Source organism: Arvicola amphibius, chromosome 2 (genome assembly GCF_903992535.2).
Source record: "Arvicola amphibius chromosome 2, mArvAmp1.2, whole genome shotgun sequence".
NCBI lineage: Eukaryota > Metazoa > Chordata > Mammalia > Rodentia > Cricetidae > Arvicola > Arvicola amphibius.
Genome location: NC_052048.2, coordinates 190175977 through 190200427, shown reverse-complemented (window position 1 = coordinate 190200427; position 24451 = coordinate 190175977). Strand labels below are relative to the sequence as shown.

Below are 24451 nucleotides of genomic sequence, written 5' to 3'. Positions count from 1 at the left end.
TCTTTAACAAAACATGACTTTTATTGCTAATTTATTAATCTAGACAGTTAATTATAAATTGGTTGGAGTTTAAAAGAAATTCTTTTAGTGAATCTTTTCAAAGAATTACAGTTAATTTTTCTGAAAAGAAATCTTAAAGTGTATTGAAAGAGAATTAGACTGTATAAACTTCATGAACTTTGTATGTCATTGAGCAAATCAATAGAAACTTTTTCAAAGTGAGTATGTATGTTACCTAGGAGAAACTAGCAACTAGAAGTTCTGAATTTTTAACCTTACAAACATAGTCCATGAAGTTACCATGGATGTCTTAGAGCCCCATAAAATGGTTAAAGGTTAATTTGTGCAATTATTTTCTATCCTGGATAGATGAATGGGTACTAAATGACTTGACCTAAAACGAGTGAGCTAATAGCAAACTTGGGAATGATTTTACTAGATTCAACTCCTTGTTTCTTATTTTATGAGGCCAAGTCTCTTCTTAAATATACTGCATGAAATCACAATTAATAACCTATTACTTTTTTAAAGATCTGTTTTATTTCCCATTAAAGAGTTTTAGAGGAGTCAGCATCATCTAACCTGATAGGTTTTATAACTGCAAAATGTAAAAACTCATTAACCTACATTAGCAAAATTATTGGCAAACCGTAAATTAAGTAATCAAAAATGGCAATCTAATGACTTTTGCATTGGTATTTTGAAATTAGGTTTATTATTGACATCCATTGCCTTATAATAATTTATTTTAGTTGTCAGTAAATTTAGAAGTAGTTTTGTAAACATCTACAGAATGCTCTTCAGGAAGTATTAGCAATAATTTGGTCGGCAGGGTGAAGCGAGCTGCCTGTGGCAATGAGGTCTACAGATTCTTCTCCCACTGCATGTGCCTATCACCACACACTATCATATAAAGTGGATCAGCAACTTGGCTTTTCTTGGCAAAATTCTCTACAGAAGAATAAGTTGTATGATCCATTGAGATGTTTTGAAAGTGTTGAATGCTCTCCCTCCTATTAATTTTTTTGCACATACATAAGATTTAGTAGCATACTAACAAGAACCAATTGTAGTCTCAGACAGGTGTCAGTTGGTAAATGACAGCCCACAGGGCAAAGCTAGCCTGCTGTCTGCATTTGCAATGTAGGCAAGCCAAAGGTGGCGCTGACATTTTTAAGAGGTTGAAAATATCAAAAGAAGAATAATACTTTATGACACATGAAAACCACATGAAATCAAAGTTTCAGGTTTAGTGGAACATAGGTGTCCCCCTTTGGTTATTTAAGACAGAGTGTAGTAATTGGAACAGAGGCCCCGTGGTCTCTGAAGCATAATACGGGAATGTTTTTCTCTCTCTTTTTATAGTTTGCTGATCTTTGGCCTAGAGAATACTGTCCCTCCCATGCTGGATTTATTAATTGACTCTATTAATTACCTAATGCTTATTACCTGCTTCACAGCATGTAGGCATGTTAGCTTTGGTTTCTGATTTCTGATCAATGTCAGGATCTGGTACTTTGGACCTGAGGTGAATCTGACTATCAGGAATAAAATGGATGGATGGATGGATGGATGGATGGATGGATGGATGGATGGATGGACGGACGGAGTGACAGGAAAACAGAATTCTGGGGCATGCTGCCAGTAGCATTAACGTACTTCTTCGCACTAGACTATGCCTTCTAAAATTTTTGCTACTTAAAACACTATCAGCTTGTGAGCAAGTGTTCAAATTGTGAGCCTGTGGGAACACTTTGTAGTGAAATACAAAATATTTATATATTAACAAAATGGGTTAATAATAATAAAAGGGACTGTATAAGATGGGTGGGTGCTTAAGAACACTAACTGCTCTTCCAGAGGACCTGCCTTCAGTTTCTACCACTCACGTGGTTGTTTACAACCATCTGTAACTCCCGTTCCTGCCAGATGCCCTCTTCTGACCTCCACAGACACCAGGCACCCAAAATAGGGCACAGAGAAACATGCAGACAAAACACCTACACACAAAGAATTTATAACACATGAATCTAAATCTATTAAAAATTAATAAATATTGAAAACAAACCTTAGAGTTTGAACTTTAAAAAAAACTTCCATACATACCCCACACTGAATATAAACCTCCTCTTGTTCTTGGTTATCTGTGATGTTGATGTTATCAGGATCAATTTTTAGTCTTTTGTGTCTGTGTCTGTTACAGATATTGTCGGTGGAGGTGTTTCAGTGGACCCATTATCCTCGGGCTTATTCCAGAGACTCTCACCAGTAATTCTCTTGCTCTGTCCACGACATCTGCTTGTTGCCATCTTTTTCTTAGAAGTAAATGAAAACTTGTTCAAAAGTACCCTGAATTGTTTACGGACTTCTGTAGACTGCCGCGTGTGTTAGCCTGCCCCCGAGGGCATTTCACATTTCCTAGCTGGAATGCACAATTGTTACAACACTGCAAGCTGCCCCTCACTCAAGCCAGAGCACTGAGACTTGGCCCCAAATCAGCAAGAAAGCATTATTTCCTCCATGCAGCCGTAGTCAGCCCCCAGAACCATACCACTGCTGTTGCTTTCCTCTGTTAGACCCATTGCCTGGTTTATCCGAGTTTATATTTTAGAAACGAAGAGAAAATGAGAAGAGTTAGAATTCAGCCATTCTCTGTTCATCAAACTCCTTTTCAATGGCTGATGGGTACCTCTTTCCTCCTACCCTCTTTAAGAAGCAGGCACAGACTTCCCTATTCATGTGGAAAACCATGTTTTCCCTGCCTTTCTCAAGGTTCCTTTTCCTGACATAATAGATAATAATTTTCCAGACAAAATTTTTTAGTTTGATAATATGGTTGACTGCCATAATTAGCATATCTACCAACACTGAGCCTACATTCCTAGTTCCAAGAAAAGAAGTTTTGCCTCAAGCGTAAAACTTTTTGACTGCTTTTCCAATGATTGTATTTTCTCAAATGTAAACTACTACCACAGGTATTGCAAGTTCTTTCTTTCCATTCTTCAGTTTACTCAGTTCTTATGAGTTATCTGGCTAAAAATAAGACTAATTTGTTTTATTTCTAATTTTTATGTCTTTTTACATAATTATGAATTTTGCAAATTGATATTTATTATTTTATTAATGTTTTATATTAAATTTTCATATTGTAAACCAAGGACCACGTCTTGGCACATGCTTGGCAAGCTGTTTTCTCTGACCTGCATCCCCATTCCTACAATCTGATTCTTCAGCTTTCCATTTTCTATGCTTCATTTACTCCTTAATGGAGAATTGAGTATAATCCAGGGACAATTATGTGGCTAGTATCGCCCATTGCAGTGTATTGCAGTGGGCCTCGGAGCTTTGCTTTCCTTCATGTGAAAATTGCACATTTTAAGTTTTAACCTGTTAAGGGATTTAATAAAATGATCTAATGTTGTATCTCAATGCACCTTGGATCTAATCTGCAGTAGTGCAAAGAAATAAAAAAACATTGAATAAACTACATATATAGGCATATATTATTTTTGGAAGGTAGCTATGCTGGCCTCTATACCATCAGTTCCTCTAATAATATATCATTTTTATACTTGTATGGTACTTCTTAAACTTTTATGACAGTCTCTTATTTCACATGAAGTAAAGCATAATTATGGAATAAATTTCTCACCTTAGGATTATAGAGATATCCCTGTTGTTAGATTTAGTGTGTGTGTGTGTGTGTGTTTGTGTGTGTGTGTGTGTGTGTCTGTGTGTGTGTGTAACAAGGAAACTTTGTCTTTTCATTTAATATACAGGTATTTCTGCTAAGCCTTTATGTCCAAGGACTTTAAGTTAATGCTTTATTTTTCATGTTAAAATTATAGGTGTTATTATGAACTCCTTTCTGTTGTTTTCTGACCCACTAACGTTACATATCATTACAGTGACAGTATTTTATTAGCATAAGTTCATTCTTTAAGTTGACAGAGAATGTTTTTTGAATAATAGACTGGTTTATCTTTAAGGTCTTTGCCTGTGTATTCTCTGTGCCCACACCCTATACTTTATTTATCTTCCCCTGATTGCAAAATGTTCATAATATTCAAGTTCTTATATTTTAAATTCCTAAGTATTAACCTGAACATGACGGATGCAAAGCCAAAAAATATCTTATCTTGTACAGTTTTTGGTTCTAGATATGTGCAAAACAAATGAAAGATGTTGTTTTTCCAGTGTGTTATGCCTGAAACCTTAATGTTTCCTTCCTCCGTGGGTAGGTGCTGTGATAATTCTTGTATTAGAAATAATGGAAAACAACATGCCAGAGCAACACAAAGTAGAAATCTTTTGTTGTGTGCTATAAATGAAAATGACAGAGCTGTACCCAGCTTCATTTGAGCCACAGTTGGGCTCCGGTGCTGGAGTCTTCTGCTTCTGACTAGTTTGCTCAGAGGCAGCTTACTGCTCAGGGAGCATACTGGACTCTGGCAATCAAGCTGCAGGCTGGCAGCTCTCAGCACATGTTCTGCTGTGGATCAGAAGGCTTTCCACTGGTTCTTGATCACATAAGGCAGTTCTTGGCTCCTCTTAGATGGAATTGTGGCATATGGTCATCTCTAAATCCTTGGTGTATTTTAAGTTCTGGCATCTCATAAGCATCAAATTGCATGTCTGAGAAAGTCAGAGGAAGGAGTACCCAGGCAAGGATGGATGGCATCTTTTTCTCTTCTTTTTTTTTCTTCTTTTTATATTCTCTTTTAAAAATAACCAAACCAGGTGTGGTAGTGCATACCTTTAATTCCAGCATTCAGGCGGCAGAGGGAGGCAGATCTCTGAATCTGAGGGCAACCTGGTTTATAGAGTGAGCTCCAGGATAGCTGGGACCACACAGAGAAACCTTGTCTCAAAAAAACCAAAAGATATAAAAATTAAAAGGAAATAATATCCAAGCCTGTTTTAGCAAAGGATTTATGTCAGGAACCTGAAGAATGGGAGGTGGGAGTTAGAGAGGCCAAATCTTTGTATTTCATTATTACTAGTCACTTTGTATTGTAATTTTAACATACATTGACTAAATGGTTTCAGTGGTGATATAAGAGCAACTTAGGTCTGGGAGTAGGGAAGATACCAGGAGTTGTCCTGGACTCAGTGTTAACATATAACGAACCAGAAGTACTAATGAATCTGAGAGTAAACTGTAACCTATTTCATTTCAAACTTGAAACATTGCTCTCATTGATAAGCTTTAGTCAGTTTTAAGAATGTTAACCTTAACAATCTAATATTCTTTTTGATTGGTTTATCATCTATTGAATGAGCCTTTTAGGAGACTTAGTTGCTTGCCTGCCCGAAGATCAACAAATATTCTATCATTGAAAATTTTTAAAACATTAGTACAGAACACACAATTGGAGGAGCATCAAATCTTTTACCTCTAGCAACATTCTCCCACCTAGGTGGAGTATATGCACTGTTGGGAACACAGGGTCCTTACTGTGTGCTACTCAAGCACCAAGGATGCAGCAGCGAACACAACTGAGATCACTCTACCTCCACAGAAAGGACCTCATGGTATGAAGGGACCATAAGTAGCACACAGAATGTTAAGATATGGTAGACCTTCAGGAGAAGCTGGAAAGCTGGAAATTTTGAACAGGGTAAGGGAATTCTAGAGATCACACTAACAGGTCTGCCCTGATTGTCTAAAAGAAACCTAAGAACTAGGGGAGGGGAGAGGCAGGAAGAGGTGTAGAGAAAAATGTAGAGCTCAATAAAAATCAAGAAAAAAAGAATGGTGGAACAGCCTCTTGAAGAAGTTTTAACAGAGTCCAAGGAAGGAGTTAGTTGCGAAGAGTTTTCATGTTTTAAATATTCTGTTTTAGGGACAACAACTTTCTGGCCTGCACACTCTTCTCTGTATAGTTCACAGAGGAATGCTAGGAAAGAGCCAATATAAAATGACAGCAGTCTGGAAGGTTATCTGGTTGGATTGGATCTATAGATTAAGAATTGTAGAAAATAAATAACTCTCTTTAATAATTAAGAGCCAAATCTGCAGTTCCATTGGTGTTGAGTTACATGGTATACTTAAGGGTACCATGGCAATTTGAGGATTTCGGAATTTCTTGAAGAGGGGGAATGTAAAGTTCAAGGAAATAAAAATTGTATGTACTTTGTGCCTGTATAGCAGATTCATAGGGCTTATTCACAGCAACATGCGCTTTAGTGGTAGACAAGGCATGATGGGGGTGATAGTGGTGGGGATGATGGTGGTAGGGGTGGTGGTGGTCCTAGAAATGGTGGTGTCAGTGGTGATGGTGATGGAGATGGCTGTGATAGCTGGAATGGTAATGGCAGTAATAGTACTATAAATGGCCGCGGTGTTGGAAGTTGTGATGATGGTGGTCGTGGTGGGTGAGGGTGACGGTTTGGAAATAATGCTGGTGATGGCTGTTGGGTTGTTGTTGTTCTTGCAGGTAGTGGTTACAGAGATGTTGGCAGTGAAGGTTCATAGCGGAATTATAGGAGTGATGAATCCCCAGCCACCTTTGCATATCATTCTTTTTGTGAGCAACCACTCTGATTAGTTACCAACACATACATTTTTCTGTGTTCTTTACTTCCTATTACTTTTAGCCTTAAATTTTCATATTTCTTCCCATATTTCTTATCTTATTAATTCAGCAGATTTAGATAACTAATATGGTCTAGTGGCAACTGTTGTTGATGATTTAAAGCTTTACATTTATTTAATACCTAATACCTCATGGCATAGTTTTACCTATAATTTTATGTGAGTTATCTCTTGTGTAGAACCTTCATGAAATATTTATAGTCATTGTTGCCATTTTTCTAAGTTCTTACTTGTCTTGAGTTCCAATTCATCTTAAACTATAGCTTTCATGGCATGATTTATCTATGTTCTATAACGTCATCACTTAAAAGATGTTGTATAAGTCTCTTTGAGTGCATCTACATATTATTATTTTTATGTAGACATTTGAGAACAAGTGCTTTTCTGATGAGGCTAGGATTCATGCTATCTGAATGAAAAAAATATAAAACCTTTCTTGTATTGGTAAGTTCTTTGTCATTTTAACATAAATCATCCTGAGGAATTATTTTCTTTTTGGAAATATTGCACCCTCAATTTTAAAACAGTCTATAATATTTAATCCTTTATGGCATTTTTTAATAAAATGTCTGGCTTAGGCAAAATGTTATTTTTTAGATATATTTTAATTTTACCTATTTTTTGTTGAGAACTTGCCTTGTAGAATATAGTGGGTCTCCTTTCCCTGTGGTTCCATTTTCTGTAGACTCAGTTAAAGTCAATTGAGGTTCCAGCATATTAAATGAAAATCCTTAGAAATTAAAAAAAATGCCAAAGTTTTAAATTATATAGCAAAAGGGATGGAGAGATGGCTCAGCAGTTAAGAATGCTGCTGCTCTTCCAAAGGTCCTGAGTTCAATTCCCAGCAACCCCACGGTGGTTCACAACCATCTGCAATGAGATCTGGTACCCTCTTGGGGAAGAAACCTGGTCAGTGGTCCTCATCAATTTAGACCTGAAACCCAATATGGACAAGTTCAACAGAACCGCCATATACGGGCTAGCCATGCATGTGTCAGCATTGCCAGCGTAAAAAAAAGATGAATAGATAAGTAGTGTCACCAAGTCTTACATCATCTGGATCTGTCGAGTGTGAGCCTTTTTCCAGTGTATCCACACTGTATATTTTCCCTGCTATAGGTAAACTGGCTGCCAACTCAGCATGGCAGCTCCTGGCGTGTTTATATGCAAGCAACCCTTCTATAGGCAACTAACCCTTGTTCACCATACTTGACATTCATCTGTATTCGTCTTATGACATCACACCATACAGGTGGCAGACAGGCTTTGTGTCTTTTTACAGTGTCACAGTGAAAAATGTGAAGCCACAACAGCAGAATGTTAAGAATGGCAGGGATTGAATGCTCTTAAAGTCTGTTGTTGTTGGCCATATTTCTAATTTATCTTATGCTGAAGTTCTAAGTCAAACATTATTATAGGTATACATGGGTGTTATGTGTGACTGTCCTCGAAGCCATGCAGCCTCTTTCTTGGGGTGTTCATCTGCATCCCGTTGTACAAGATCATCCCAGCTGACTAGAGATGAGTGTAGGGTACAAGATTCTCCCCGGAGTATCCAGATGCTCCCTGCTGCCTGTGGCCTGGGGGAAAGGCTAAAGTACACAGTAGTGGGGAAGACAGGAAAAATACTCTATCAATGTTACTACAGTAGAAGCCTTCTTCCCTACTGAGTAACAGTTTCTAGGTGCAGTCAGTTGGAGGGTGAGGGAGGTGCTCACAACCTTGAAAGTAACTCCTCACCTATGTTCTGCAAGAAAGCCCAATAACATCATTGATTCCCTGCTGTAAACTTTGGCAGGGCCTTGGGAAAACATTCAGACATTGCTTTAAGTCTCCCCCACAGAAGAAATTATAACAAGAGTATGTACAGGGAAATATAGTGTATGTTGCACTTGGCATTATTCGTATGTTCAGGCATTCACTGTGGGTCTTGCTTTCAGATACCCTGGCCCAGTAGGAACCCTGAGGTTCTCAAGAAGGGTATTGTATTGAACTTCCCTCATTGCTGCTGTCCTTAGATCTCGATGAAGCCAGGGAGCAAACACATCTCTCTCATATCTGAGCACTCTGAAGCCGAGAAGGAAATTTTTTATTATTTGATATTCTGTCTTAAATGACTTAACAATCAGTGTCAGTGGAATGCATACCAGAAAATAAAATTCTAGGCAAATGTTTTTTTTAATTTTATATGATTCCATAGAGTACAACTAAGACAAGTTATAAGACAATAAATGGTGACATTCTAACTTGACAAAGTAATGTGGTAGATTTTTAATAGAACTTTTCAGATTTCAAATGTATTAGACATAAATTTCCTGTCACTGTAGGATTGCACTATTCTAATGGGCAGGATGGAAGAAGGCCAAGTTTGATTAGTATTAATGATTGTTTTAGCCACTAGCACTAGAAAAGTTAACCTACCCTACTTTTCTGCCCTTGCTTAGTAAGAAATTATAGGTAATTTCAAAACCATTGTATGATATACATGAGGTATATAACTAGGAAAAGTAATGAACATGTAATTACCACCCAACTTAAGTATATTTGCTTATAAAATTCAAGATAGCTTTGTTTCATTGCTAAATCTAAATCATTATAATGCCTTATATCTTTTTGTACTTTAACAAAAATTGTTAATTAAACATGATAATTAATATAACTGGTTACCATAAGCATGAGTAGGTTCTGCTTTGAGGGATTCAAACAATCAAGAATTGAAAGGGAATTCAGAAGAAAAGAATCCCATCCATAAAGAGCCCATGTAGACTTTTACCTTACCATTTAACATTAAGGTTTCTGCATAATAGCTGCTCATGTGGGATTTACTGCAGGAAATAAAGACACGGTTTCATGTCTGTGGGAGGGTGTGCATAGATCATATTCTAATGCTGCTCCATTCCACATTATATGTGGAGCCTTGTGGGGTGTGGTATCCATGGTGTTCTAGAACAGTTCTCTGTAGGACTGTATGCAGTTACTTGTCTGTGGGTCTGTATCTCATGAACGTATGATACATCAGTGCTTCTATGTGTGTTCATTCTTTTTAACCATCAGAATGTTATGATGTTTGATTATGCAGTTATTTTATTTTTATTCATGAGTGTAGGAGATGTGTACCAATGTGATCTTTGTTTGCATTTTTCTGATTGATAAAAGCCAGTAGTATCTTTTTATATTATTGATTTGACTTATTTCCTGTTGTCTAACATGTTTATCAAAATAGTTTCCCGTTTTTTTCATGTCTTTACTTATTCTTTATCAATCCTTAACCATTCCTTCTTCTGGATAGTAAACCTACCCTTTGTAGAATCTGTCTCTTAGTGTTTGGATGTTTCTTTCTCACTTTAGGTTTATTGGTTATTAATTTTGAGTAGAATAGGTAATTTTTTTATTTCATTTAAGAGATCACCTATCTGACTCTTACTTCTTTTCTGACTCTTATGTCTTGTCTGGTGTTCCGTTTCCAAATGTACATGTGCATATACTCTTTCTTCCCAGTTCTTCAAGACTGTTCATCCAAACAGGTGCATGTTCCATATCACTGGGTACCAATCATGTTCCTAGAGGAAAGCTCTGTACCTCTGCCCTGGGGGTACTTGTCCTCCTTTGTTTCAGTTTGCCAACATTCTTGTTTTTAATTACTTTAAATCTGGGGAAGGGCAAGTTCAGCTAGCCATCTTACTTCAAAAATGTCTTTTGGTTATTTTGGCTCTTCGTTGTTTTGGATGCGTTTTATATTAATATTTTCAAATTTCATATAGAGTATTATTGACTGGATGGGGGCATTTATTACTTTCCTAAGCCTGACGATCTTTGTTTTTTTTCTGTTACTTTCTGTGTATTTCTTTGTCTCTCTCTGTCTGTCTCTCTGTCTCCACACACATGCATACACACACACACACACACACACACAGATTGTAAATAATGTAGACCCTTAAGGTATTTTTTGCTTGGAACAATTACACATAACTCTATATATGAATTATAAAATATATAATGTTTTATAATATCCATCTATATGTAGCACATTATAAAATGTAAGATACTTTTGTAAAGAAATTTTCAAAATGTTTTTTGGCTTCTGATCTAGTGATCCTACATTGAAGCCTGTCATATACTGAACAGATTCAAGCCTGCAAAAGGGCAAGTTTGATATTAGTAGAGGCATGATTATTTCCCCAGTACAGGGCTTCCTGATGAAGTCGTTTTATAGAGAATGTGGCTTGGTGCAAAATCCAAAATACTATTTCAGATTAAGCTACTATTTCACACTACCTGTCAAAAGGAAAACTGTGATTTAAAAATGAACTGAAAACGCCTTTCTTCAGATGCACATTAAATCTAAGCAAGCTTTTCTAGGAGTTTTTCCTGAACGGCAAGAATAAGATATGGTGTCTGGCTGTCTTTCTGTTTCTCTTTCTCATGAGTAATCAAATCAAATTTATATTTTATATGACACTAGTCATAGTGTTCATGTTTAATTCTGATAGACTGTGTTTATAGTATCTGGTATACCCGTTCTTCTTCACATATCATAAAGATAGTAATTGTATGTTTTAGTTTTTCAGTGCTTAGGATCAAACACTAGGTTTCCTGCATGTTAGGCAAGCACTCTGATAGTGAGCTATTACCCCTCCCCCCACCACAGATGATACTATACAACATTCTTTAACAGAGCTGAATACACATGACACATAGAGACCTAAAAAGAGTTGTTGATTGGTGACGTATAATTAAGTTTACGTAACTCTATCTTGCTTTTGTTTATAGGATGAGAGATGCTTGATAAATATGATTGTTGTCAACTGAAAAACTAAAACAGAATTCATAAAGTAGTTGTTCTATCTTCCTTACATCTTGCTTTTCTCTAGTGTTTGTGTTCTTTAGTATAGTTCACGTGGTATGTGATTGCACATCTTCAAAAGATTGTTTTTAGGTTAGAACAAAATTAAAATAACCTTAACATCAACAGATACTGAACATTTTGACATCAGTCCAGATGTTTTTTGTTTTAAGTCACTGTAAACTGCAATTAATGAAATATAATATCAAAAATGACAATCCAGCTTGAGAAAGAAGTGTATTTATAGAGGGAACATAATTAAATTGAGTCACATAAATTTCTTCATATTAAATGACAAAAAATAAATAAGTACAGATATATGCAGTGTGAAACTGGATCTACCTGCTGGCTCTTAAAATAGTAATACTTTCTTGCTTTAAAAAACACTGCATTTTATTTGACTAAGAAAAATCAATGAACGTGTAATTTTCACCAAGGAACATCACCTTACACCTATTTAAGGTCATTGTAGTTTTAACTTTGTGGGGTTTTTTTTGATGTGTTTCTAATTAAAATATATGTCTTCTTATTAGGAAACTAACCTTGCAGATCACCAGTTAGAAACTCAAGCCCTTCTAATGCTATGTTTCCTGGCCTCTTCTTAGTTTTGTGTTGATTGATGTGAGGGCTTTAAAATTTTCACAAAGAAAATATCCAATCAGTGAAAATGTTCAGTGCTGCAGTGTTTCTGACTCTGTCAAGTTAGTTTTTATTTAGCGTCATCAATATCCCCCTGTCTAATATGGATGTACATTTGTGGATAACTTACATCAGTATCATCTTTTTCTTTGTTGCCTCCTACTTCCTCTTTATTTGTCTTACTTTTTTACTAGTGGACTGAGAAACAATGAAGTCAGTGTGTGTGTGTGTGTGTGTGTGTGTGTGTGTGTGTGTGTGTGTGCGCGCGTGCACGCGTGTGTGTGTGTGTGTATTTGTATCCTTTAAAATTTTCAAACCTTTATACATGTGGTTTGATCACATTCATCCCCAAGTATCCACTTCCAAATCCATAATCTCCCTAAAAATAACCCCTCACAATTTCATACTCTTTTACTTTTTCAATTTTTATTTTTAATGTATTTTGAGTAAATTATAATTGACTCACTTTCCCCCTTCCCTTTGCTCCCTCTAACCTATTTCATGTGCCTGTCCCCCTCTCAAGTTGATAACCTCTTTTTCTTAGATCATTATTGTTACATGTGTGTGCATATGCAACTATATAAATGCAATCATCTGAGTCCATTTTTGTTGCTAATGTGTGTATGACTTTAGGGCTGACCATTTTATACTGAATAATCAATTATAAATCACAACCCTGGGAGAGGGTATTTTTCCTCCTCTCAGTTGTCATTAGTTGACTGTTGCTCTTTGTTTGCAGATTGGACATTTTGAGATTTTTCTTCCCTTTCCATGTTAGTGTGACTTGATCCCATCATTGTTCAGGTCTTCTTTAATTAGACTTTTCTCAGAGATACAGCCTCACATCAAATTTCCTGATCTGGCTTGCACAGTCTTTTCATTCTCTCTCGCACAATGTTCCTGGAGCCTTCTTTAGTTACGGGAGTTGTGTTGTAGATGCATCCATTGGGGCTGGAGTCCCCATGACCTGTTGATTTCTGAATTGTGTCTAGTTGTAAATTTCTGTAATAATCTCCATTCTCTGTAAAGAGATGCTTCTTTGATAAGGGATGAGAGTTTACAGTACAAATAGAGAGCTGTTGCTTACCTGCAAGAGAAAGAATGCCACTATTGCACCTTTCTGAATGTTCATGATGATGGTCAGCGTTGTGGTTCATAGGCTTCCCGGCTGGAAATCTATTGTTTCCCTTTTTTTGCAGCTTGCATAAAACTTTATGATGGTTTGGCAGCTAGACTTCAGGAAGGAGGCTTCCAAGTTAGATCTAGCTCCAGTCATACAAGTCCTGTATCTCAAGTTGTGATGTCACAAAGAAGTCATATTTAGCTGTTCCTGATCTTGGGCTGGAGTTCATTTTGCAGACCTCCTCTCTGAAGTTGAAAGCTGCCATGCAGGGATGTTGGAACTGTTTCCACTTCCAGTGACTTCATTGTTAGTCTTTTCTACTCATTAAATGTCCTAGGTGTGTAGTGAGGAACTGCGGGCAGGCCTGCTTTTCACCCCACCCAGCTCCCGGCCACCGGCTAGCTTATGCCCCGAAATAACAACACACAAACATTCATTTAAACACTGCCTGGACCATTAGTTCCAGCCTCTTACTCACATCTTGACTAACCCATATCTAATAATCGGTGTAGCACCACGAAGTGGTGCCTTACCGAGAAGATTCTACCGTACGTCCATCTTGGGCCAGAGCTTCATCGCGTCTGACTCAGAGAGGAGAGGCATAGCAATTGTCTCATTTAGGAGAGGCGTGGCATCTGACTGAGCCATTTACCTCACTTCCTTCTTCCTGTTCTGTATACTCCACCCACCTAAGGGCCAGCCCATTAAATGAGCCAGGCAGTTTCTTTATTAACCAATGAAATCAACTCAAACAGAAGACCCTCCCACATCATAGGTGTGATAGCCTTTAAGCACCTTAGGCAAGATTTCTAGAAATTCTTGATTTCATTATCTTCTGACTGTTCAGTGTTAGGAGTCTCTCTTCTCATCTTGACCTGGGACTTTCTGTGGTTCCATTACAAATGAGGAGGTAGAGTTAGGTATCCCAGCATTATTCTTTTGGGTCAAGTGACATATATATATATATATATATATATATATATATATATATATATATATATGAATCATAAAAGAATTATATCTTGTTTCCCTTCTCTTTTCTGTCCAAACCCTACCAGGCAAATATATGCCTTGTTCTCTCTTGAATTCATAATCTTTTTTAATTGTCCTCACATTTATACATATGTGTGTATATACATACATATATATGCATATTCCCAGCTATATAAATATAACCTGTTCCATTTCTGAAATGTTTACTTGTATGTATATGATTTCAGGACTGACCACTCAGTACTGGATAACGGTTTGGGAAGCTTTTCCCTGGGTAAGACTTTCTCCTGTTCTCAGTGTCCCCTATTGCCCATGGTTTTTTGTCTAGGGTTGAGGCCCCTTGAGCTTTCCTTCTTCTATATGAACATGTCTAGTGGTGTCACCATTGTTTGGGCCTTGGTTAGGCAGCCATGTTAATGAGATTCCCTGTGTGCAGCTTCTCTGACATTTCTGTGAGACAAGACGCACACGTCACAGCAAACATCCTACTTCTGTGGCTCTTAGGATATTTCCACCTCCTCTTCTGCAAAGATCCCCGAGCTTTCCACGCAGGAGTTGTGCTGTAGATGTATCAGTTTGAACTAGGCACCTTAGTCTCTTATTTTCTTTGTTTTGATCAGTTGTGCTCTCTGTAATGGTCTCCATCTGTTGCTAAAGGAAGTTCCTTTGATGTACCGGGAAAACAACACTTATCTGTGTGTATAAGGATAAATATTGAGAGTATAGTTAGACATTATGGCGGTTATTGAAGTGGTTTGTCTTTAAGATGCATGATTTCACTAGCCCTGGGTAGTTTATTCACTGTGTTTCCAACTTTCAGAGATAGTTTTAAAAATAATAATAATAAGAAGTACCATTCTCATTGAGCTGATTCAAGAAATATTACAAGACATTTTGTTTTCAGGTGGATATAAACATGTCCCTCTTCATGGCAATAACCATAATGTTTGTATTCATGCCCTCGCTGAATATTGCTGTGTAGCTAAGAGTCATCAGGTCAATTGTGGTCTTCTTTAATCTGTAAGATATTGTAGTGGATCTAGATTTTATTCTGCCAAATTGGCATTTTCTCTGTTGCTGTCTGCTAACTGTATGAGGATAGCCTGGTAGACTGGTCCATTACTCATCCATTACTGTTTGGATTTGCCTGTTGAGGTTTCTTTCCTTTGAATGATTGTTCTATTGTCACTATTTTAAAAAGAAAGACAAATTTCAGTTCTTAAGTGTGGTATGGTTAGCAAGAACAAATTTCTATAAACATCTATAAATATCTGTACATTTAACATATTTAATATAATATGTTCCTAGATTTCAAAAAATAAACATCATGAAAATATTTATTAGATACTTACTGTGTAGCAGACAGGTGCCATAATGGGAAACAGTTCAAAAAGAAACATAATTCCTACCCTCAGGGAGTTCTCCATATAATGGTAGTTGGTGACAGCCTTATTAGTCACTTTATTAACATCACTAAGTGACTTGCATATGTCTTTCTTTTTAAGACTGTTAGCTTTAGATCAGCCTCTTGTTCATGCCCTTGCTTGGTGATTATAGAAAATTTCAATGTTCTTTTAGGGTCAGGAAATTATGACTTTGATCTTGTAAAGATGACATATGTGTCTTTTAGAGCATCATATATTTCTGAATGGTGAGAAATTAATTTTTTCACTGGTCACTTCATTGTGAGGAAGTCATAAATGAATAACGCACAGGTTGAGCTTAACACATTAAAAGAGACCTTGAAGTAAAAGAAGAAGCCTTAAATCTACTGAGATGGTTCTTAGAATAATTTAGAAGTCCATATGGGTGTTTTTGTATCCTTGAAAACTCTTTGAATGGCAACTCCGTACACCAGGTTATGTTCCACTTTCCCTTACTCAGCTGCTTGTCAAGAGTCCAAGAATTGTTTCATTCCTGAATTAAGAAGTATAGAGGTCCATCCTGGTCTGGTTTTATACACCTTTACGCTGTATGACTTTGGGAAAGAAGATATCTTTTCAGAACTCCAGGTTTTTTATCCATCTACGTTCACAAGAGATGAAGAATTGCGCTCTTCTGGCTTTGTCCTTTGGAATAGGCTTCGGTGTCCTGAAGATAGCGAGAAGTTATAAAGAAGGCAAAGAAGTTATAACATACTCCATAATGTCTCAAGGATAAATCAAGACACATGTGTGCACAGGGACCCTCTTTGTGCTGCTGCTCATCTAGGGAAGCAGGTCTTTAAAGGAATCTTTTAGGACAGCTAACCAGATTTTACCTGAGTATAAAAAGTAACCTCTAGTTCAATATTAATGCCAGTTTTTCCATTCATGTAACTCAAGTGATGAAGTCTGCTTAAAGAAAGTAGAATTTTTAAAGAAATGCTTTCATTTTAATTTAGGTAATTTCACTGTGAATATAATTTATTTTATTAATACAAAGTACTTATGTTAATCTTGAATGTTATCACATCAGTATCTCTGAATTACATGTTTAAATATGTACTTTCCTTAGGGAAAATGATTGACATAATCAACTTATAATTGTAACTTCATTCCTGGTATGTCCCTTTATGTGAAAGATAAAAGGTCCAAAGATAATGATGCTGATTCTAATGAGGGAGTAGTACTAGCCTCATAGAATTTATCTAATGATAGCTTATCTTTACTTTTATAGGATGTCTTTACATGCAAAGCTTGTCCTTTTCGTCATGTGCTGAAGTTATAGCTTATTCTTAACTTTCTGTCTTCAACATGTAGGGCTGTGATCTTATTTCAACTCCTGACCAAGATCATACTGATTTTACCAAGTGTCTTCAAGTGCTCCAAAGGAAGATAGAAGAAAAAGAGTTGCAGGTAAGATGTGTCCCTATCAGAAAGGAAGGTCTGCTAGTCAAGATGCAAAAGACCATGTATATTTATTTATTTCTGTGTTATTACTTTTGAGTTTTCACCTTTTTTGTGTATCACATAAATCTGAACTGAGCTGGATAAACAAATTAATGTGTGTGCACAGATAAGAGATCACAAACATTGATGGCTTAGAACTATAAATGAGTGAACTGGACCACATGTAATCCAAACATATTTTTGCCAGCTTAAAATAATCAACTCATCATCATTTCTCACATACTATTTCCAGTTAGAGCTCTGCATGTTTTGTAATATTTCTGTTTAAATGTTGTGTCTTGTGTATACAAAACAGATATGTTCTTGATTTGGCACATGAGCCATCATTGCAAAGTTTATGTAAAGAAATTAAAATACTGCTTTTATTGTATTTTAGCTAGAGAAGGCTTTTAATGATTTGCATTTGTGTATTCTTTAATGATTTTCATCCATCACACAAATGTTCAATTAAATTAGTTAGTACACAGCCTATATGTATTATACTATCATTACCTGTTGAAGTGGTAAGACATTTGTTTTAGGTCTTTCTTTAAATGAACATATAGAAAATTATAACTGAAGCATTGAATGATAAATTTTTATTGTTTGGTCTGGAAAGGGCAATAAGTTAAGCCAAATATGTATTATCAGTTGTATAATTTTACACCAAGAAAACACCCTTGAATATTAGAATGCTTTTGATAGCACAAGTATGAGCAAATGCTTGCCAAACTGCTATTGTTAGTCTACTGCAGAAGGGAAGCCCCCAAGCACACCTCAGACAGGTCCTTACTCTGCTCGATTTACATTCACATGCGATGTGGATTTGTCTTCACAAGGCTTCCTTGATGGCGTCGCTGCCACCAGTACCTTTTACCCTTTGCAGCAGAGAGGGAAAGTTATGAAGGATTTCTCATCCTTTTTCACCATCAGCCAACTTTACTCTCAGAATCTCTCAATTATACCACCCATGGGTTGGCAAGAGAGGACGAGGGTCCGCTGTCTGCTGTGGAGAATGAGGAGCAGGCTTGACCCACTGGGTTGTTTATTCAGAGTACCCAGTATCCATCTGGCAGAAGGCATGGTGTGGGAGAAGCAACTCTAATAAGAACTTATTCTTTAGCTATGAGGCCCCTTGGAGAATTATTCCAGCATATATATTCTAAGTTGAGAAAATAAATCTTCTTCTCTATTTAAAGAAAAACCTTGTTAACTGTCATAATTGGCAAGTAGTTCAATGTGCAGACACAACAAAAACAATTCAGTGAACATTGCTGAACTATACTAAATATTTTGTGCTATTTTTCAGCAGTAAATTGCTATAATTTAGGATTTGTTTACTAAAAAAAGAAAAGAAAACAGCCAATTGAGAATTACCTACTTTAAACACATATAGCTGATCTGGGGTTTATTAAGAAAAAATTGTAAATCTTTGCAACTGTATCTCTATTTTTCAAGCACTTCTGCAAAAATTATAAAAAATAAAAATGTAATTTTATATAGTTAATAGTATCTATAATACAGTGTTTAGTCATTTTGCTTCAAAAGAAACAATTATATCTCAACAAGATCCCCACATACAAAAAACTCCCAAATTAAGGTAAAAGAAATGATCTGGAAAAAAAAACAATGAAAGTATCAAAATAAACAAATAATAATTGCTATTATTATTATTAAATGTTATTATTACATCCAATCAGTGACGAGTTTTGCATGAGGTACCTGCTAAGGACCAGAAGTGTGCACTCATAGCAATGACCTTGTCTTCCAGCTGTGCTGGTCCTAGGTCTGCTGCTGCTGGGAGGAATGTGTTTGGCTCCGGGGTTTTCAGGGAACAGCTTGGACTTCTTGCACTGTGTGCCAAAGGAGTTGCAGCTGGATAGTGGCATGCATGAACTGCTGTGTGAAGGAAAATGCAGTCATACCTGCCCTAGTGGCCACGGCCTTCTGGCATGCCCCGAACCTGCATCTTCAGTCCTACACTTAGTGGATCTTTCTTACAGCTCCTGAAGACTATATATTCCCTCCTCTTCTATCCCCAGGTAATTCTATGTGTTTGTCCCTTTATTTGAAATCCTCTTTTGTTTTGTTTTTCTTTTCTTTTCTTGCTTCAACCATCCTTGACTGATTTGCCAGGCTTTCCTTAGTTGCTATGTAGCTTAGGGTTCGCTCCTCCTCATTTCCATATAGCCCATCATTTCTCCTTCAGGGCATGCTGAACACTTAAAAAGCATTTTGGTAATTGTTTCTAATCAATTGCACCAAGTGTTCCTTCACATCTTTGCTATCCATCCCAGGAAGCTGGGGTCAGGTGCAGGTGCTAGAGGCTTAATGGGAGTGCTTTGTGTAAAGAGGCACTCAGAATATTTGGTGAGTTTGATATTTTGTGAACATAAAGAGAAGCAGTTACGGGAAGGCTTTTCAGGGGGGGCACCGACAGACTAATAGGAGCTAAGCAGCAAAGGAGGAAAGCAAGTTTAAAATCCACACTGTGCAACAAGGACAGCTGGCTTGGTAAAGGCCAGAAACACCATGTCCATTCTCCAGGGCCCCAGATAAGCCTGAGAATGAAATTAGCATGAGCTGGATCAATAGAAGAAAAGTGTGTGCGTTTATTTAATACAGGTTTTACATAGCATGAGAATCATTGAAGAGGTATGAAATCCCAAAGTAGCACTTAGGAACAGTTACTTTAATAATGGGCTATACAGAGAAGATTTTCAATGAAATAGATTTTTTTTTCATAAAATATATTCAGATTAAGGTTTCCCTTCCTCCTACTCCCCACAATTCCTCCTCACCTCCCCTTCTTTCCAGATCTACACCATTCTGTTTCTCAGTAAAACATGGGCACCTAAGGAATAATAATAAAATAAGGTAAAACAAAACAAGCCAATATATGACAAAACAACCAGACAAGACAAGGGGCCAAACAAAAAGCACAAGAAAAACACATAGGCAGAGAGACACACACATTCACTCACCCAGGAATCCCTTAAAAGCACAAAGCTGGTCGTCGTAATATATGTGCAAAAGACCTATATGGTTAAAAAATAACTCTGGCAGCGTTATGAGACAAAGATGTTACTGAGAGTTTTTTGTCCTTGTCATTTACGTTCATGACATGGAGCCTACCCTTAAGAGTAGTTTGTTTTCCCAGTGAGATGCCCCTAGAGAAAACTGAGTGTTTCATTTGGAAGTGGCTATCAGTTGGAGATAGCTTCCGGTTAGGAAAGGAGTTGTGTGTCCAATTCTCCTTTCAGCTGCAAGGACCTCCATCTGAACCAGACCCATGCAAGGCCCTGTGCGTGCTGCTTCAGTCTCTGTGAGTTCATATGAGTTTTGATCCTGTTGATTTCGGGGGGCCCTGATTTCTTAGGGTCCTCCATCCCCTCTGGCTCTTACTCTTTTACTGTCTCCTCTTCCACAGAGCACCCTGAGCCCTGAAGGGAGGAATTGATGGAGACGTCCCATTTAGGGCTAAGTGTTCCAAGGTCTCTCACTTTCCTCATAGTGTTTGGCTTTGGGTGTCTTTATTTGTTCACATCATCTATGGGAGCAATCTCTGGTGATGGGTAAGCAAGGTATGGATCTGCTTTCTTGGCCAGAGAATGGACAAAGAATATTAATTGTGGGAAAACACCTAAATTATGTGCATAGGCATATTTTATTAGTACCTTAACTACCACCGTGCAGAATTCTCTAAGTCTTCTCATCTTTGAGGATAAGCCGTTGCCTCTTCTACACAGGGACTAAGTATGTGTTTTTAAGAAACACTGTGAAGGCCAGAGACATCTTTTTTGTATCAAGTTTTTCACATGTTTCTAATATAAATATTCAGCCTGCTAGAGTAGTCTGTATATGTTGGGGTGGCTAATTCTGAGCTTCCTCAGTTTCAGTGAGCCAATCAACTACAGTTTGAGAAGGTTATGATGGAAGAGACAATTATTTTAATATTTTAAGAAATATGCTTAGAGAGTGGGGAGATAGTTCATATGGCTGCACAAGCATGAGGACCTAAATTAGATCCCAAATACGATATAAAAACAAAGTTTGTTGGCATGTTTCTATAATCTTGAGGATTATAGGCATTATGTTTCTTATAATGCTGGGGATTTATTCTCAGCACTGAGGAGGCAGTGGCAGGAGAATCCAGGCTAGGCACCCTAGGTGAAGCATGAGCTCCAGGTTCAGGGAGAAACCTTTGTCCCAGAAAATAAGGTATAGGGTGATGAGGAAAGCATCCAACGTTAACTTCTTGTACACACACATGCACACACACAAAGCATGGATATACAAACTAAAGACTGTGTTGTTCATGGTGAAGACTTGTTGACATAGCTGTCATCCGGGCTGAGAATCACGGTGATGGTAGTCTGTCCACAGCTGTGCTTACACTGTCTGTACTTGTAGCCAAGGACAGTCTGAAAATGTGAAGTAATAATTGCAGAAATCAGTCGTTCATGGGTCTTTACATGTTGCACCTCTGTGGATAAAAGTGTTTTGTCCATTCTTCTCTGGAAAGATGGATTTATCCCTCTGCCTTGGGTTTCCGTGTTGTGTTGCTTTTTTCTCTTTAGTCACTGTTTTGTTTTGTGTATTAGATTGGTGCACACAGGATCACGGTTCTCTTTGAGTGGCCCTCTCTGTCGTCACACACCTATCACAGTGCCTCCATCATTCTCTTCCCTCGTCCTGTCACATAGCATGTTATTTCACACTGCTATAAGAAGAAAAAGCATTGGTTCTGTACAGTAATAACCACATTCACATAACCTTCCCTCCAGCATATTGCTGTGTTTGTCCTATTTCATTTTCAGTTACTATTATATTACCATGTATTAAATTTGAGGAAATACAGTTTCTATGGGTTTCTATTGGATTTACAAAAAAAAAAAACTGGAAGTATATCATGGATTTTTTTGATTTGATGAAATAGCAGGAGGTGAACATTAGGAAGGAAAATAATACAATATCCCCCTCATCTATCCTTCTATCTCAGTATGAGATCATGACAATGTTTAAAATTTTCTTCCTAAAATGTATACATGAACTATAACGAATAATCCTTGATGCTTCTCCTAATAAAACATATTTTCTGTTTGATTTACCTCTTATTAATTTTTAAATATAAATTTGTCACAAAAATATAAGAACGTACTGCAAAATTAAATTTTAATTATACTGTAGATAAATGAGGTACCCAGTGTAGTTATACTTGAGGTTATACCATACAACACTGAACCTTGCAGAATTTGAATTCAATATTGTTCTTAGCCTGAAGCAGTTTACTATCTAGGCTATGAGACTAATTGAAGAAAAATCCCATGAATTATCTTTATTTCAAACCCAATTGCCCTCGAGTCCCATTCTTCCACAGAAGGGTTCTCTGATGCATGTGAGTCTTAATACTTTGCTTTCATGCTGCAGTATTCCTTATCTTAAGAGACTCATGAATAATTCATTTATCAGGATGACATCTGATATGAATGAGTCTTCAAAAACACTTATTTTCTAGTGCTGTGATTAAGAACGAGACCTAAGCCATGCTATTCAATAGGAAAGATTAAAAGTTGTAGCTCCAAGCACCAAAGACAATAATGTACACATTCTTAGAATGTACACATTCTTAGAATGTACACATAATGTACACATTCTTAGAATGTACACATAATGTACACGTTCTTAGAATGAAGCAGGAATAAACCCACAGTAGAAGAGAATGAGAGGATAGGTATCCTTAACGTATTTACTGGTATTGCAGGACAGTAATTTGATGGCTTCCATTACCAATATATTTTTGCATCAACACCACATATATTTCTCTTGTTTACTGAGCTAAGACATCAATCTAGAGTCCAGGCTGACCTGTAGCTTGCTATGTGTTACACGCTCATCTCAAACTTAGAACAAACTTAAGCCTTACCTAAACCTCATCTTCTCCCCCTTTTCCTCTTCCTTCTTCCTCTTCTTGTTCTCCCTCTTTCTCTTTTTCCTCCTTCTCTTTTGTCTTTCCCTTTTTCCTCTTTCTTCCCTATTTTTTCTCTTTCTTTTTTTTTGAGACAGAGTTTCACTCTGTAGCCCAAATTGATGAGAAAACAACTGATGACATTTTAAATATAGATTTTATATTAATACTAAACAAATCAATTGACCAATAAATTTTAAATTAATTTATTTCTGTGTTTTTAGCGATTTCACACTGTACTGGTTTTATAGGCTAAAACTCAAGAACACTTTATCCTGTCTTTGCCATACTGCTCTAGGTAATTTAATAAAATAATGAAGGCTACTGAATAGGTATTGAGAATATCTATATTCTATTTAATCATATATAATACTATATAAAAATATAAGCTTATATATAAACTAAATGTTTATTCATTTCATAACTTGAGCAAATACTGACTTGTGATGTGTACATAGTAGGGATAGTTTTGTGTTAGTTAATTATGTCTGGGTTTGATTTCTCCACTACCATGAAGCCTATATTAAAAATTATAGGTTATCCTTCTTTCATATTCTTCTCTCCATGTAGATGTATTGCCATTACACATCAGCACATGCTGTGCATTTTAGACTAGTTACAGCCATCAATTATCCATATTGGATAGAGGTATACAATATTTTTATGATGGTTTTTATTTTGCATATACTATAAATATCTCATTTGAAAAAGCACCTCCTTTGAAAATCAAATTTAAGACTCATCCATTTGGATGTAGGGGGACTCGTGGATCCCTGAGCCCTTTTTTGGTATCCAACTGGCTCCATCGTAACTTTTTCTGATGAGCCAATATCTTCAACCAGATCCGAAGCAAAATGTAATATTGCCTGTCAGTCTCTCTATCTGTCTGTCTATTAAGAAACTAACACATATCAGAGAAGACTGAGGATATATGACAGAAGAATGTATTACCCTGGTGTGTGTCCTGAAATGGAAAGATGTCATGGGTAGGTCGATGGTGACATGTGAACAATTAGTGGTGAAAATCTTCAGCATGAGTTGTGACCAGTGTTCCATGGGTATAAGATGATAATGCACAAAGCCGGGTAAAGTACATACTGTCTGCATTACCTTTGTAGCACTTTTATGTTTTTTTGTTTGTTTAAGGCGGGGTTTCTCTGTATATCCCTTGTTGTCCTGGAATTTGCTCTGCAGACCAGGCTGGCCTGAAACTTACAGAGAACCACCTGCCTCTGCCTCCCAAGTACTGGTAATAAAGGCATCCACCACCACCTGGCACCATTGTAACATTAACTTTGTAAATCTAAAATTAGTTCAGAATAAGAAGTTTACTAGAAGAAATATATCATTGTTTTAAATGTGCTATTTCCATAAAATGAGAGCACGGGTTTTGTGACTAGTTTCACAGTGGTAGAGA

The 24451-nt window shown here is 36.9% G+C and overlaps 1 protein-coding gene across 1 annotated transcript in view; it reads left to right on the top strand.

The window, feature by feature from the left end:
• The window catches only part of Tpk1 (thiamin pyrophosphokinase 1), a 332106-nt gene that overhangs the window by 163108 nt on the left and 144547 nt on the right, over positions 1–24451 (top strand). Inside the window, exon 6 of the mRNA XM_038319484.1 lies at positions 16938–17033. Within this exon, the coding sequence (XP_038175412.1) occupies positions 16938–17033 (96 nt within the window). The remainder of the gene's footprint in view (positions 1–16937; positions 17034–24451) is intronic.